Source organism: Pseudophryne corroboree, chromosome 3 (genome assembly GCF_028390025.1).
Source record: "Pseudophryne corroboree isolate aPseCor3 chromosome 3, aPseCor3.hap2, whole genome shotgun sequence".
Taxonomy (NCBI): domain Eukaryota; kingdom Metazoa; phylum Chordata; class Amphibia; order Anura; family Myobatrachidae; genus Pseudophryne; species Pseudophryne corroboree.
Window position 1 is genome coordinate 7,149,189 of NC_086446.1, and position 15,186 is coordinate 7,164,374.

The 15,186-nt window shown below is 45.1% G+C and overlaps 1 protein-coding gene across 1 annotated transcript in view; it reads right to left on the reverse strand.

Moving 5' to 3' along the window:
- Nucleotides 1-7,701: 7,701 nt before the first annotated feature.
- The window catches only part of LOC135054534 (zinc finger protein 850-like), a 234,762-nt gene continuing 227,277 nt past the window's right edge, over nt 7,702-15,186 (reverse strand). Inside the window, exon 10 of the mRNA XM_063957677.1 lies at nt 7,702-10,058. Within this exon, the coding sequence (XP_063813747.1) occupies nt 9,061-10,058 (998 nt within the window). The 3' untranslated portion in view covers nt 7,702-9,060. The remainder of the gene's footprint in view (nt 10,059-15,186) is intronic.

A 15,186-nucleotide genomic window follows, 5' to 3' on the forward strand; every position in this document is an offset into this window, starting at 1 on the left:
CTATTGTCACAATTGTAACCTTTTTTAGCAGCCCGTTACAATAGTAGCTGATGTTTGGAATTTAGTGCCTGTATAGCTATTTAACAAGCCTCCTTTTTTCCTTTCCTTTCAGTTGACTGCACAATTTATAAAGCAGTCTCTGCACAGAGTTTCCCTGTATACTATAAACTGGTATTGGATGTTATTTCCAGCTTTATAATTATTCAAAGTCCCCGCTCATCAGAGCCATAGGATTGGTCAACTACGTGTTAATTTACGGCTTTGCATGTGCTTAAATACCTCTCCCGGCTACCGCTTTAAAAAATAGCCTTATTCGGAGTCCACCGTGTGATGGATAGTAGGTGAGATGTCCAATCCTTTGCATATAAGGTAGCTGTCTCTGGCCGGCCGGCACTTACTTGGTATATCCAATACTCCTTGCAGTAGTTATGACAGACGCGTTTCTCCGCTTAAAGTTTCGTCAGCGGCTTCATCAGTGTCTATAGTTATACTGCAGATACTCAGGGCTTTTTTATATCTTGCGCCGCTCGATTCGCGCATGCGTATACATTGTTGCGGTTCATGACTCGTTTTGACTACATTCCCGCACTCTCGTTTACGGGATTCTATGCGTTCCATACCAGTGTAGCTCATCTAATTTATGCAACTATTTAAGCTGCATCCTCCCACTACAACATATATATTCTCTGGCGTCAACGACCATTATTTATGTATCAAATAAAAATATACATGTATAAACAAATATACTTTTATATGTAGCAAGAAAATATAGGACATTAAAACAATAAGCTGCTGCACACGTACTACTACTCTAGACCATAGTAAGAGTGAATGCACATACATAAAAACAATATTAATATTAAAAATATAAAATATAAAATATATATAATATGAAGATAAAAATAAAAATAATAATAATACTAATAATAATAATAAAAAATAATAAAATAAAATAAAAATAGAAATAGAGACACAGATAAATCCATATTCACTAAGTCACAATCCATCATTAATTGTTTAGTTGGTTCACTCTCCTTTTACCTATAGACTATATATATATATATATATATATATATATATCTATATATATGGTATAATGTCAATAGACATATAGTCTTAACCACACCATACTATATCTAATATTTTTAAATGATCAGTTCCTAACTTTCTCCCGCCACTCCATCCTAAGGTTCATTTTATCCATACACACATCCATGTATATAGATCAGATCCGCGGAACACACCACTACCATCTATTAGCCTAGCTATATAATATATCATCCCTAATAGCTACGCATTGGGTTACAAAAACATAATGCTACCCTATATGCATAATTATATACCATTAAGCTCCACAGTATCATTTAATCCACCAGGCGTCAGGGTATCCATCCTAAAGATCCAGTATGCTTCCCATCTACACAGCACACTGTATCTATCACCTCCCCGTTTAGTAGTTTTCATTTGTTCCACAGCCAACATATTGATATTCTTAAAATCTGTACCCTGACAGTTTACCACATGACTCGACAATGGGTGTTTTGCTTTCCTTATAACATTTCTTCTGTGCTCCATATACCTTATGTGGAGAGTACGTGTCGTGCGGCCAACATATTGTTTGCCGCATGGACATGTAATCGCATAAATTACATATGTAGACATGCAATTTAGGAAATATTTAATTTTAATACCTGGAACCGATATTGGAGGTTGCAACCCATAATATAACCCCAGTAAGGTATGGGGTAACTCAGAACCACCTGCTGTGCTACTGTGATTAAGGCACAGATAATGGACATCTCAGGGCTTACACTATCCGGCACACACTACTGCACAAGAGGAAGGCTGAAAGTAGTATTCGCATATTATTGCACCTGTGACTCTGTCAATGGGCGCTAGAGTGGACGCAACACCTTCCATGTCTGAATCGCACACCCTATACCTAATGGAAATTCAGAATCCTCCAATAGACAGAAAGAAAAAAATAGGATTTAAATATACCTACCGGTAAATCCTTTTCTCGTAGTCCATGAGGGATATTGAGGACAGAATTAGTAGGATGGGGTATAGACGGGTCCAGAGGAGCAAGTGCACTTTAAAATTCTTCCACTGGGTGTGCTGGCTCCTCCCCTCTATGCCTCCTCCTACAGCGCAGTTATAGGTAACAGTGCCCGAAGGAGAATGACATACTTGAGAGAAGGAACATAACAACAACAGGTGTGGTGAGAGTTAAACACCAGCACACCAATACAAACATAGCCAGCAAGGTCTGGCAACATTAACCGCAACAGCTGAACAGGAACACATAACAGAGAACCTGCAGAAAGTCACTGCACAGAGGCGGGCGCCCAATATCCCTTATGGACTATGAGAAAAGGATTTACCGGTAGGTATATTAAAATCATCTATATTCCAAATGTAGGTTCAAATCATTTGTTAGACAGTTTTGTGATTTATGCTTTTGTTTGTAATTTAAAATACCTGAGTTTCAAAGCTTGGTCAGTGCCGCATATTTAATTAAGGTTGACTGGGCTGGTGTTTGTTTAGTCAAACACTGTGTAATGTAACACCTTTGATTAGTGGGACATTTGCCTCAGCTGTAGTTGGGTCAATTTCCCATAGTATATCTGTAACTTCAACCATGCACAGCTGTGCCCGTCAGCTGTACTTTCCAATACTCCAAGCGTTCCTTCTCTAAGCGTTTTGAAAATGAACAGTTAAAAAAACAGTTGAACAAACATTGAACAGCATCAAGAAAGAAATCTGGAACATTATGTGGCCTCTCCTCACCTCTGCCATGAGAACACCAGGACCAATGCCTACTACTTCTGTGTCCAAGAACATCATGACTGCCCCCGGGACTACCCCTCAAGCTGAGCAGGGAACTGAGGGACGTGCGCGTCAGGACCAGACTTTGCTGGGTCAGTTCCATTGGACATTGGTGTGCACCCCACATTCTCACACCCACCCGCACTACTCCCCACACTCTCACACCCACCCGCACTGCACCCCACATTCTCACACCCACCCGCACTGCTCTCATGAGACCAGGACATTTATCTTTTTCCCAAAATAATATTACTACAGTTTTCCTGCAAATGTGTCTTTCTCTTCTCTATCTTCTTACACGGTACTTCCACCCCACTATGTGCTATTCCCGTAATGTGTACCTCCATTGGTTGCACACCCTGCCAGCAGTAACCTATGCAGTGCGCCCCACATGGCTGCCTCGGATGGTTCCTCCGTGGGCGGGGTGTGCTTCATTTGGATCTTTCCATGCAGGGTATAGCATACTCCTTACACACGTGTCAGTTCTCCCATACATGCATTTGGCCCCTGTATGGCTCATCTCCCACTGTGTAACCTTGTAGTGCGCCCAACATGGCAGCCTTATCTGGTGCGCTTGTGGATGGGATGAAAAATGCGTGGACCTGATGTTTTTATTGGAACCCTACTCTGAACTTAAGGACTCTGCAATCTTCCCATTTTGTGTTCTCTTCTAGGGGTGGACTATTCCACCCTGGGTAATCCTACGCAGAGGGATATGTGCGTTCCTCGCACCAAGAGACATATCTCCGCCAGATATGATGATAGTGTTTTGACGTCACAGGTTTTCTGGCTTGTACCATAGTGGCAATTACCTTTTTGGAAATCCCTTTGTGAGCTAGGATGTTCCGCTTAAATTCCATGCTGTCAAACGAAGCTGCCGTAAGTTCGGGTAGACGAACGGTCCTTGTTGAAGAAGATCCCTTCTTAGTGGTAGAGGCCAAGGGTCCTGTATGGACATGTCCAATAGAGCCGCAACCATGCTCTTTGGGGCCAATCAAGATTGTTTCCACTCTTTGATGTCTGATCCGCTTGAGCACCATTGGGATCAGAGGAATCGGAGGAAACAGATAGACCAGCCGGTGTGACCAAGGCGAAGTCAGCGCATCCACTGCGCTCGCCTGAGGGTCCCTGGTTCGTGAGCAATAGCAGCAAAGCTTCTTGTTGAGACATTAGGCCATCAAGTTGATGTCGATGATCAGTTGGAACACCTGAGTGTGTAGACCCCACTCCCCTGGGTGGAGGTCATGGTGACTTAGGAAGTCTGCCTCCCAGTTGTCCACTCCCGGAATGAAGATTGCGGACAGCGCTCTTGCATGTTTTTCTGCCCAGAGGAGTATTCTTGACACTTCTCGCATTCAGGCCCTGCTTTTTGTCCCTCCTTGTCAATTGATGTATGCCACTGCTGTGGCGTTGTCCAACTGCACCTGGATTCCCCGATCCCTTAGTAGAGGAGACGCCTGAAGCAGAGCATTGTGGATAGCCCGAAGTTCCAGAATGTTGATTGGTAGAAGGGCCTCCTGCCCTGGAACTGCGCCCCTTGGGCGATAGCTCCCCATCCTCGTAGACTCGCATCTGTCGTGAGGAGGATCCAATCCTGAATCCCGAAGTTTCGGCCTTCCAGGAGTTTGGAAGACTGTAGCCACAGGAGTGAAATCCTGGCTCGGGGTGACAGCTGAATCATCTGGTGCATCTGAAGATGGGAACCGGACCATTTGTTCAGGATGTCCAATTGGAAGGGTCTGGCGTGGAACCTTCCGTACTGTATCGCCTCGTAGGAGGCCACCATCTTTCCCAATAATTTTATGCAAAGACGGACAGAGACTCGAGCAGGTCTGAGTACCATGCAAACCATTTCCTGGAGTGTTCTCGCTTTGTCCTCGGGGAGGAACACTTACTGTGCTACAGTATCCACTAGCATGCCCAGAAACAGGAGCCGCTGAGAAGGTTCCAGGTGGGACTTCTGTAGATTGAGGATCCACCCGTGGTGAGACAGAAGTTGGATAGTGCGATCTATGTGGAGCTTGCTTTTATCAGGAGATCGTCCAGGTATGGAATCACATTGACTCCCTGGACCCTGAGCTGAAACATAATTTCCACCATCACCTTCGGGAACCTTCGGCCTGTCTACAGCTCCGAGAGTGTTAACGCCAGAAACTGGTAGTGATCGTTCAGCAGGGCAAATCACAGATAGGCCTGATGAGGAGTCCAAATTGGGATATGTAGGTAAGCGTCCTTGATATCCAGGGACAGTAGGAATTCCTGTGGTTCCAGGCCTGCGATCACCGCCCTCAAAGATTCCATCTTGAATTTGAAAACCTTCAGGTAAGGATTCAAGGATTTCAGATTCAGAATGGGTCTCACAGACCCGTCTGGTTTCGGTACTACAAAACAGACTGGAGTAGTAACCCTGTCCTTGTTGCAGTAGTGGTACTGGGACAATGACCTGGGACTGTACCAACTTTTCTATGGCCAGTAGTAGCGTACCATGCCTACTTACCAAAACTGGTAAGCCTGATTTGAAAAATCATTGGGGAGGAGTACCGCCAAACTCCAGCTTGTAGCCCTGAGAGATAAAGTCCCTTAACCAAGCATCTTGGCAAGAACCGTCCCAGATGTGACTGAAGTGATGTAGCCGAGCTCCCACCACGAGATCTCCCCGGGGTCGGCAGGCACAGTCATGCTGATGATTTTGCGGAAACAAATCTGGCGTTCTGGTCCTGAGACCCAGCAACTGCTGGTTTTCTAGGTATTCCTCTGGAGCCTCTCACTGCGTTGGAGGCTCCTCTGGCTCTGGATCGAAATCTGGAGGACCGAAAGGACTGAGCAGACGGTCCCGGATAGGTACGTCTAGCAGGAGGGGCACCTGAAGGAAGAAACGTGGACTTCCCGGCCATAGCTTTAGAAATCCAGGTGTCCAGGTCACCTCCAGAGAGCCATTCACCTGTGAAGGGAACAGATTCCATATTACATTTTGAGTCCGTATTGTCACGATCCGGGTTATTGGACATCATTATTTACCTTCCAAGTGTCTCCCGAGACTGGCCCAGTGTTCCAAAATGGGATTCCATCTGCGCTGTCTGCGTGCAGCGCGCTGTATACATTCACCTCAAGTCTCTTCCCTGTGATCCCGCAGCGCTGTCATGGCAGCCTTACAGTTTAGTTACACTGTTTTAAAGAATGGCGTCTCCTGCCCTCCGCCGCCATTACTGCTGTTTACCACAGACTTTCCCTCCAAATGCAAACATGGGCGCAGCCATGTTTTTCCTCATCACATGTCCTTTCTCAACCTATCCGCTGCACTCTGGACTCTGCCTAATTATCCAGCCAATGCCTGCTTCCCAGCTGGTATAAATATCCTGCTCCTAGGCTGGATAATCGTCAGTGCTTTGGTTGTCTAACCTATACACATCTCTCCTGCTTGTGGATTCTACTGCTTGTTTCTCCAGGTATTCCAGCTCCTGTGATTCAGCTCCACTAAGAGACCCGCACCAGTTTCCATCCTGCGGTGCAGCCTGACTTTTGCAGTGTTCCAGCATTGCACCTGATTACTCTCTACGATCAGACACCGGCTTCCTGCTTCCAGCGTTGGTCCTGCTTCGCTTCCAGACTCCAGCGGTGTCCTGGTATTGTTTTCAACTTCCCCCTTCTACAGCACCGCTCTCCATACTCCACAGCATACTTACCATGGCCTACCAGCTTTCCACAGTGCTCCTGAGTCGTTGGTATTCTGCTAGCGGTGCTCCACAGTGTCTTCAGTTTATTTCAACGTCATCAGCAGTATTCCTATATCGCCTGCATCAGTGACCATTCTACCATTGAACCACAGCGTCCATCGATGCTCACCAACAGACTCTAAATCTACAGTGGTCAGTTCTGCACACCTTTCATTCATACCGGTTCCATCCGGCACTCTGCAATTACCATGTACCATCTACTTCTTTGCAACTGTGTTGCTCCAGTCTCTGTATACCATCTGCTGGGCAGTACCAGTTAATACCTCTCCTCAGCGGTTAGCTGTGGCATACGGACTTACCATCTCCAGTTCTGGCAAGGACTCTAATATTCTGTTAAGCACTAATTACCCCTGCGCTTCTAGGAACTGTACTGTAATTTACCACTGCACATCTTTTGTAATGTTTTGCATATCTTAAGCTGTGTGTTCAATAAAACAGACTTTACCTTTTTACAACTTCGTTGTCGTGGTCACGCCTTCAGGCAAATGGTACTAGAGCTCTGGTATGTCTAGGAACCCAATACTACCTCCCTGGTTCACCTACATGTCAGCCCCTACATCTGAGGCTTCCCCAGGTTAGCCTCAGCCCTCAGTTGTAACACGTATCAGCAATCCAATTACGTAACCATATGGCTCTGTGCGCAGACACAGCCATAGCCATGGTTCCAGCATTAATAGTGCCAATCTCTTTTAGGGAGTCACAGTGGACTCTTGCCGTGTCCTGAATGCGAGTCAGGAAAGCAACAGTATCGACTAAGGTCCTATCACCCAACAGACCTTCCTTTATTTGACTAGCCCAGGAATGGATTGCATGTGTTATCCAGCAACCTGCAATGACCGTCCTTTGTGCTACGCCTGCAGCAATGTAAATAGATTTTAGAGTGGTCTCTATTTTCCTATCTGCTGGGTCCTTTACCGTAAGGTAGCCCGGAGCAGGGAGCACCGCCTTTTGTGGAATCAGGCAATGTGGCTTTTGGTTTCTCTTGAGGGAGGAAAAATGACTGCTGAGTATTTGCATCCCCCAGGGGGAGCTTTGACACCTCCCCAATATCCAATATGAGGGGTTCAATACCCTGAATCGAGGTGGGATCCCCATCATCATGTATATCATCAGTATCATCTGATAGGAGTGCTGGTAGAGCAGGTTTCTGTGAAGCAGGCAGGAGGGACGCTTAGCAGTAACTGCTTGTTGCAGTTCTTGTGTCTTGTTTGCAGTTGCAGTGAGCTGAGATGACATATCAGACATCATAGTTTTTATAGACCCCAACCAGGGGGGCTCTGCATTCTCCCCCACATTAGTATCAGCATGAGATGACTGACTACACTGCTCACATGATAATGAGCTGTATGTACTAGGAGAGAACCTGGCATTACAAGACTTCTGTTTTACCATAGTGATTAGAAAAACAGGTATAATATACACACACAATACAGCCTGATATTATATATGACAAGCCTGCCCTATTGAATGTGAGAGGAGACAGAGAAGAGAGACTCCAGCGCACCCAACACTGACCGGCCCCAGTGAGGTTGTCAGCGTTTGATATATATGTGTAACCCCAGGGGATTATTGTGCACAATGATAGCGGCTCTCCTTCCCCCCTCCCTATACCTGGTACCAGTGTATACAGGGGCAGTTCTGGAGGAGCTGTGTAGGCTGCTGCAGCTGCTGCTCATGCAGAGGAAGACGCCAAAATGCCGCTGAGCCTGCTCTCATGTAGCTCCGCCCCCCGACATGGCGCCGGAGCTACTGCTGTATATTTATACTGGCCATGTCTCCTTTAACATGTACAACCTCACATAAATGCTTGGTTCATTGTAGTTAGCCAGTCTCACGCAGGAACTATAATGGGTCCCCCCAGGAGGGACCCGTATGCCTGACCCATGCTTCAGCCACACATTAGACCGGGTGAGCACCCTAGCGGGGCCCCTGGTTGGTACTCACCACTGATGATCACCTTCACGCAGTGTTAAGGGTTTGCAGCATGCTGCGGCTGAGACAGCCAAGGATCCATGCCTCGCTGAACAAACAGCCCCTCAGGACGGCGGTCCTGCAGCGGGAAAGCGGCTCTGCACCTCAAGAGGCAGGTATGCTGTTGCCCAAACAGCATACCGAAATAAATAAAACTTAGAAATAAAATGAAGAAAAACTCTGGAGCTTTAGAGTGTGCATCCTCTCCTGAGGGAACTTTATCTAAACTGAGCTGTAGGAGGGGGCATAGAGGGGAGGAGCCAGCACACCCAGTGAAGAATTTTAAAGTGCACTTGCTCCTTTGGACCCATCTATACCCCATCGCACTAATTCTGTCCCCAATATCCCTTATGGATGCTAGATAAATAACACAAACCATTCCAGCTCAGCCCTTTAACAAAAAATATGTGAGAAATTAGATTTATTTGTAAGATAAATAACTTTCCATCTGCATATATACAAATTTTAACTAGTGTTAATAAAGTATAGTTTTATCAAGATTCGATTACTGTCATGTTACACATTCTCATGTGTGTGAAGTTTCTGATGATTTATCTCTAAAACAATTCCCACACTCAGTACATGGAAATGGTTTCTCACCTGTGTGACTTCTCTGATGTTTAACAAGACGTGACTTGTGTGTAAAACTTTTCCCACACTCAGAACATGGAAATGGCTTGTCACCTGTGTGACTTCTTTGATGTGTAACAACATTTGATTTATCGGTAAAACATTTCCCACACTGTGAGCATGGAAATGGCTGCACACCTGAATGTATTCTCTCATGTAGAACAAGATGTGATTTCTGTGTAAAACATTTCCCACACTCAGAACATGGAAATGGTTTCTCACCTGTGTGACTTCTCAGATGTTTAACAAGATGTGACTTGTGTGTAAAACTTTTCCCACACTCAGAACATGGAAATGGCTTGTCACCTGTGTGACTTCTCTGATGTGTAACAAGATTTGATTTATCTGTAAAACTTTTCCCACACTCAGAACATGGAAATGGCTTCTCACCTGTGTGACTTCTCTGATGTGTAACAAGATATGATTTATCGGTAAAACATTTCCCACACTCAGAACATGGAAATGGTTTCTCACCTGTGTGACTTCTCTGATGTTTAACAAGACGTGAGTTGTGTGTAAAACATTTCCCACACTCAGAACATGGAAATGGCTTGTCACCTGTGTGACTTCTCTGATGTGTAACAAGATTTGATTTATCAGTAAAACATTTCCCACACTCAGAACATCGAAATGGTTTCTCACCTGTGTGACGTATCTGATGTTTAACAAGACGTGAGTTGTGTGTAAAACATTTCCCACACTCAGAACATGGAAATGGCCTCTCACCTGTGTGACTTCTCTGATGTTTAACAAGATGTGACTTGTGTGTAAAACTTTTCCCACACTCAGAACATGGAAATGGCTTGTCACCTGTGTGACTTCTCTGATGTGTAACAAGATTTGATTTATCGGTAAAACATTTCCCACACTCAGAACATGGAAATGGTTTCTCACCTCCCTTAGCTGGATGATTGGTTATAAGCTGTGCGGTTTGTGTAAAACATCTGTCATCTATAGAACAGGGAAATATTTTATCTACTGTCAGAGCTGTAGAAGATGACCCAATATCAGTGTTATCAGAACATTCCCTCTGATTAGAGGGACCAGACGACACAGCCACATTGTGAGGTACAGGAGATATAAGTAGGGCAGTAGGGGTTTCTCCAGGAGAATCTTGTGTGATGTCATCATCTTCTGTTTTACAACCTGAAGATGAAATTAGATTTTCTTCCGAGATATTCCTTCTGTTACATTCATCTGTTGGGAATAAGTGTACAGAAAATTGAATGTCTCTCCATAATAAGGTACAATTTATAATATTCCCCAGTGGAGTGCTACTGGGTTCAGATATGGCAAATGAGGGGTCCAATTTCTGATGTCAGACTCAGAGGAATGCTCCTACAGCCATAATATGGTGGCTCCAGACCTGTAGGGTGATGCATTGTCTTCCTGAAAGAGCCTGCTCCCATCTAAGTGACTGCAGAATGTACCTACTATCAAGCCTCATTCAGAGTCTCTTACATTGCGATATTCTGCCATCTTCACTAGAAATTATACGCCAATGGATCACAAAGATATCTGCCTAGATATAGTACTTCCACTGCAGAAGATAGAAATGTAATGCAAGGTGTGGTGACATGTACTGGGAATGGAAGCTGGTACTCCCTTTTTCTGGCAAATGAACAGGCTGCAGTCAGGGTCACATTCCCTCTGGATTTCATTACAGCACACAAACCCACAGGTGCGCCACATGTGTGTCATTGATTTGTTTTCTGTAATTGGTTTGTAGTGGTTGGGAAGAGGACAAAACACTGTTGTAGGCGGGGCAACAGATGCCAGCTAGTTGGCCAGTGACTAGACAGCCGAATTGTGTCCAGCTAGAGCGTGGGTCAGCTAGTCTGTGTGCAAAGTCTGAAAGTCTTGCATGCTTCTTGCAGGTATCTCCACAGGCTTTGGCCTGGCAACCACAACTACTCAAATACAGTTTCAGAGTATTCTGGTTCTCCCTGCCTCTTGCGGATAAGAATGTGGCTTCATAGCCCCCACTGGCCTCCAGGCACCCTGGGCTCTAACAGCAGTCCCCACCTGGACTGTCTGTCCACCCTTTTTCTTCTCTGTGTGGGCAGATCCCTTCAGCCCCACACTGAATCAGAAGCTCATCAACACCATCTTTGCTGATACTACCGCACAATTTACAGTGGCAGAGGAAAGAATTGCCTTATAACAGTGGTTCCCAAACTTTCTTGAATCATGGCACCCTAGTGCTGGACCACCAACCTGAAGCACCTCTGGAAGTGCCTCACAGCACCAAGTTTGGGAACTACTGCCTTAAAATATAATATATAAATCTAAAAATAACGAATTAAACTGGTATCCGGTCTTTAGGTCGACAGTCACTAGTTTGACCACTGAAGTTCAACAGTAAGTAGGTCGAAACTGACCGAAAGTTGACACATGTCTAGGTCAACATATATGGAAGGTCCACATGGTCATTAGGTTGACGTGGGCATGGTCGACACACAAAAGGTCAACAACTTTTTTTAGGGCTTTTGGGGGGTTTCAGGATATAAGATTGCTGAGTTATTTCTAGAAAGGGAGGAATACATCCCAATTTACTGAGTGAAAATGTGTTTGGTGTGTTTGAAAAAAAGGGAGATTTTGGTGACAATGGTGTGATACAATAGGTGGAAGATGGGATACTATACGGTTAGGTCAATATAAATTTGATGATTTGGCCACTCTGAAGGTCCCTGCGATCTGTCTGATTTTGTCTCATTTAACTGCATGTTGTGGGTTCACAGCAACTGCTTAAAAATGCAAATTCAACACTTGGAATCACCTCTAGACCCTTTGCCTGCTAAATTGATGAAGAAATATACGTTATGGTAAGAACTTATCGATGATATCTCCTATGTCCACAGGTTCCACAGGATAACAATGGGATATGATGGAGCTACAGCGAATTGGCACCAAACGATCACAAGCTTTCAGTCCTCCCAGGATGCAATGGGCTCGTCCATATATCCCCGCCCACTGTCTCAGGCAAATCAGTTGTATTCCAAAGCATTTAGGCAGGAGCATCATGTAGAGCCCTATTCAGGCGAGAAGAACACACATGCACACCCTTCCATGCAAGAGGGAAGAGTTTAGCGAGTATAAAGATCCCCAAATCAGTTGCATCAGGGTGGGATCCTTGTGGAACCTGTGGACATAGGAGAAATACCGTTATCAACGGTAAGTTCTTACCATAACGTATATTTCATCGGCTGGGTCCACAGATTATCCACAGGATAACAATGGGATTTCTCAAAGCAATTTAGCCCAAAGCAATTTAGTGGTGGGTACACTCCTGATTGGACAGGAGAACCTTGCGCCCGAATTTAGCGTCATGAGAGGCAAAAGTATACAAGGCATAATGTCTAATGAAAGTGTTAATGGAAGACCATGTGGCTGCCTTACATATCTGTTCTGCTGAAGCACCATGTTGTGCTGCCCATGAAGGACCTACCTTACGAGTAGAGTGAGCAAGACATTAGCCGGAACAGGGAGATCAGCTTGAGAATACGCTTCTGAAATCGTCATTCGAAGCCATCTTGCTAGCGTCTGTTTAGTAGCAGGCCATCCTCTCTTGTGAAACCCGTAAAGAATGGAGAGATAATCTGTCTTTCTGTTGGCACTGGTACGATCCACGCAGATCCTTAACGCCCGAACTACGTCCAGCGACGCTTCTCCCGCAGACAGTCCCGATACCTGAAAAGCCGGGACTATAATTTCTTCATTAAGGTGGAATTTAGACACCACCTTAGGAAGATACCCAGACCTAGTTCTGAGAACTGATTTATCTGGATAAAAAAATCAGAAAAGGAGAACGGCATGACAGCGCTCCTAAATCTGACACTCTTCTAGCTGATGTCATAGTCAGTAGAAAGAGAACTTTAGCAGTCAACAATTTCAGATCCACTTTATTAAGTGGTTCAAACAGAGCAACTTGAAGGGCTTTGAGAACTAGACTTAAGACCCAAGGCACTGCCGGAGGAACAAAAGCCGGTTGAATGCGCAGTATTCTCTGGAAAACAGTACGCACATCCTGTAAATTGGCAATTTTCTTTTGGAACCATACAGTCAATGCTGATACTTGCACTCTCAAGGAAGCCACCTTCAAACCCTTATCCATTCCTGCTTGAAGGAAATCTAAGACCCTGGAAACTTGGAAAGATTTTGGGTCTATATTTCCTTTACTGCACCAATGAATATAGGTCTGCCATATTTGGTGATAAATGCGAGCTGAGGAGGGTTTCCTTGCTCTGAGCATTGTTTAAATTACCTGTTGTGAGAATCCTCTTGACTTCAGGATAGAGGTTTCAAGAACCACGCCGTCAACGACAGTCGATCCAGCTGCCTGTGATAACAAGGACACTGCATCAGTAGATCTGGACGTTGAGGGAGCAGAATTGGAGCATCCATTGTACCAATGCCTTCTGGGCCAAGCCGGAGCTATTAGAATCACGGCACCCTTTTCTTGCTTTATTTTCCACACCACCTTGGGTAGCAAGATGATCGGAGGAAACAGATATGCCAGATGAAAATCCCATTTCATTGATAGAGCGTCCACAAAGATCGCTCCGGGATCCTTTGTTCTTGACCCGTATACTGGCACTTTGTTGTTCAGATGGGACGCCATGAGATCTATCTCTGGCAAACCCCACTTGTCTACCAGAGTCTGAAAGACTTCCGGGTGTAGAGCCCATTCACTTGCTTGAATGGCGTGTCGACTGAGAAAATCCACTTCCCAGTTTAGGACTCCCGGAACGAACACTGCGGACAATGCTGGAAGATGGAGTTCTGCCCATTTTAGTATGTGACTTACCTCCTCCATTGCTGTTTTGCTGCGAGTCCGTCCCTGATGGTTGAGGTACGCTACTGCTGTCGCATTGTCTGAGCGGATCTGGACTTGTTTTCCTTGCAAAGTGTCTTTTGCCTGAATCAGTGCCATGTATATGGCCCGATGCTCCAACAGGTTTATTAGCAGGCAACTTTCTTCTGTGGTTCACTGTCCTTGGAACCATAATTTTCCGGACACTGATCCCCAGCCCTGAAGACTGGCATCTGTTGTCAGGATCTCCCAATCGGATATCCAAAAGGGTCTCCCCTTGTCTAGATTGGATGTCTGCAGCCACCAGGCTAATGACCTTCTTACTTTTTCTGAAAGTACTATGGTATGTTACTTTATCGTCTGATGTACCCCATTCCATTTGGACAGAATCAGATGCTGCAGAGGTCTTGAGTGGAACTGTGCCTACTCCACCATGTCGAATGTTGAATTGATATTGTTTGACTGTGTAACAACTCCTGAGTCCTTAACTGCACCTTGGATATTTTGTTCCGAGGTAAAAATATTGTCTGCAGACTTGAATCCAATACAGCCCCCAAGTGAATCATCTGTTGTGATGGAATCAGAGATGACTTTGCCCAATGTATGAGCCATCCGTGGCTCTGTAGACAAGTTATTGTCTGCTGGAGATGGCCCAAGCACATTTCCTGGGACAGTGCCAGGATTAAAAGATCGTCGAGGTATGGAAAAATTCTTATCCCCTGCTTTCGGAGATAAGCTGCCATAACCACCATAATCTTGGTAAATACTCTGGAAGCTGTGGCTAACCCAAAGGGTAAGGCCTGGAACTGAAAATGTTGCTGAAGGATGGCGAACCTGAGGTAACACTGATGAGACAGTGCTATAGGAACATGCAGGTAAGCATCCTGTATATCTAGGTAGACCATGTAATCCCCTGGTTCCATAGCTAAAACTATGGAGCGTAAAGTCTCCATGTGGAACCGTGGTACCAAAATGTATTTGTTTAACATTTTGAGATTGAGAATCGGCCGAAACGACCCATTTGGTTTCTGAACCAAAAACAGGATGGAGTAAAAACCCTGTCCCCATTGTGCAGGGGGTACTGGAATAATTAATCCTGACTGAAGCAATTTCTGAACTCCTTCTTGCAGGGCTCTGGCCTTCGCCTCTATCCGAGACGGGCTGGTACAGAAGAAATTTTGAGGAGGCTGCTTCTTGAACGGGGAAAAC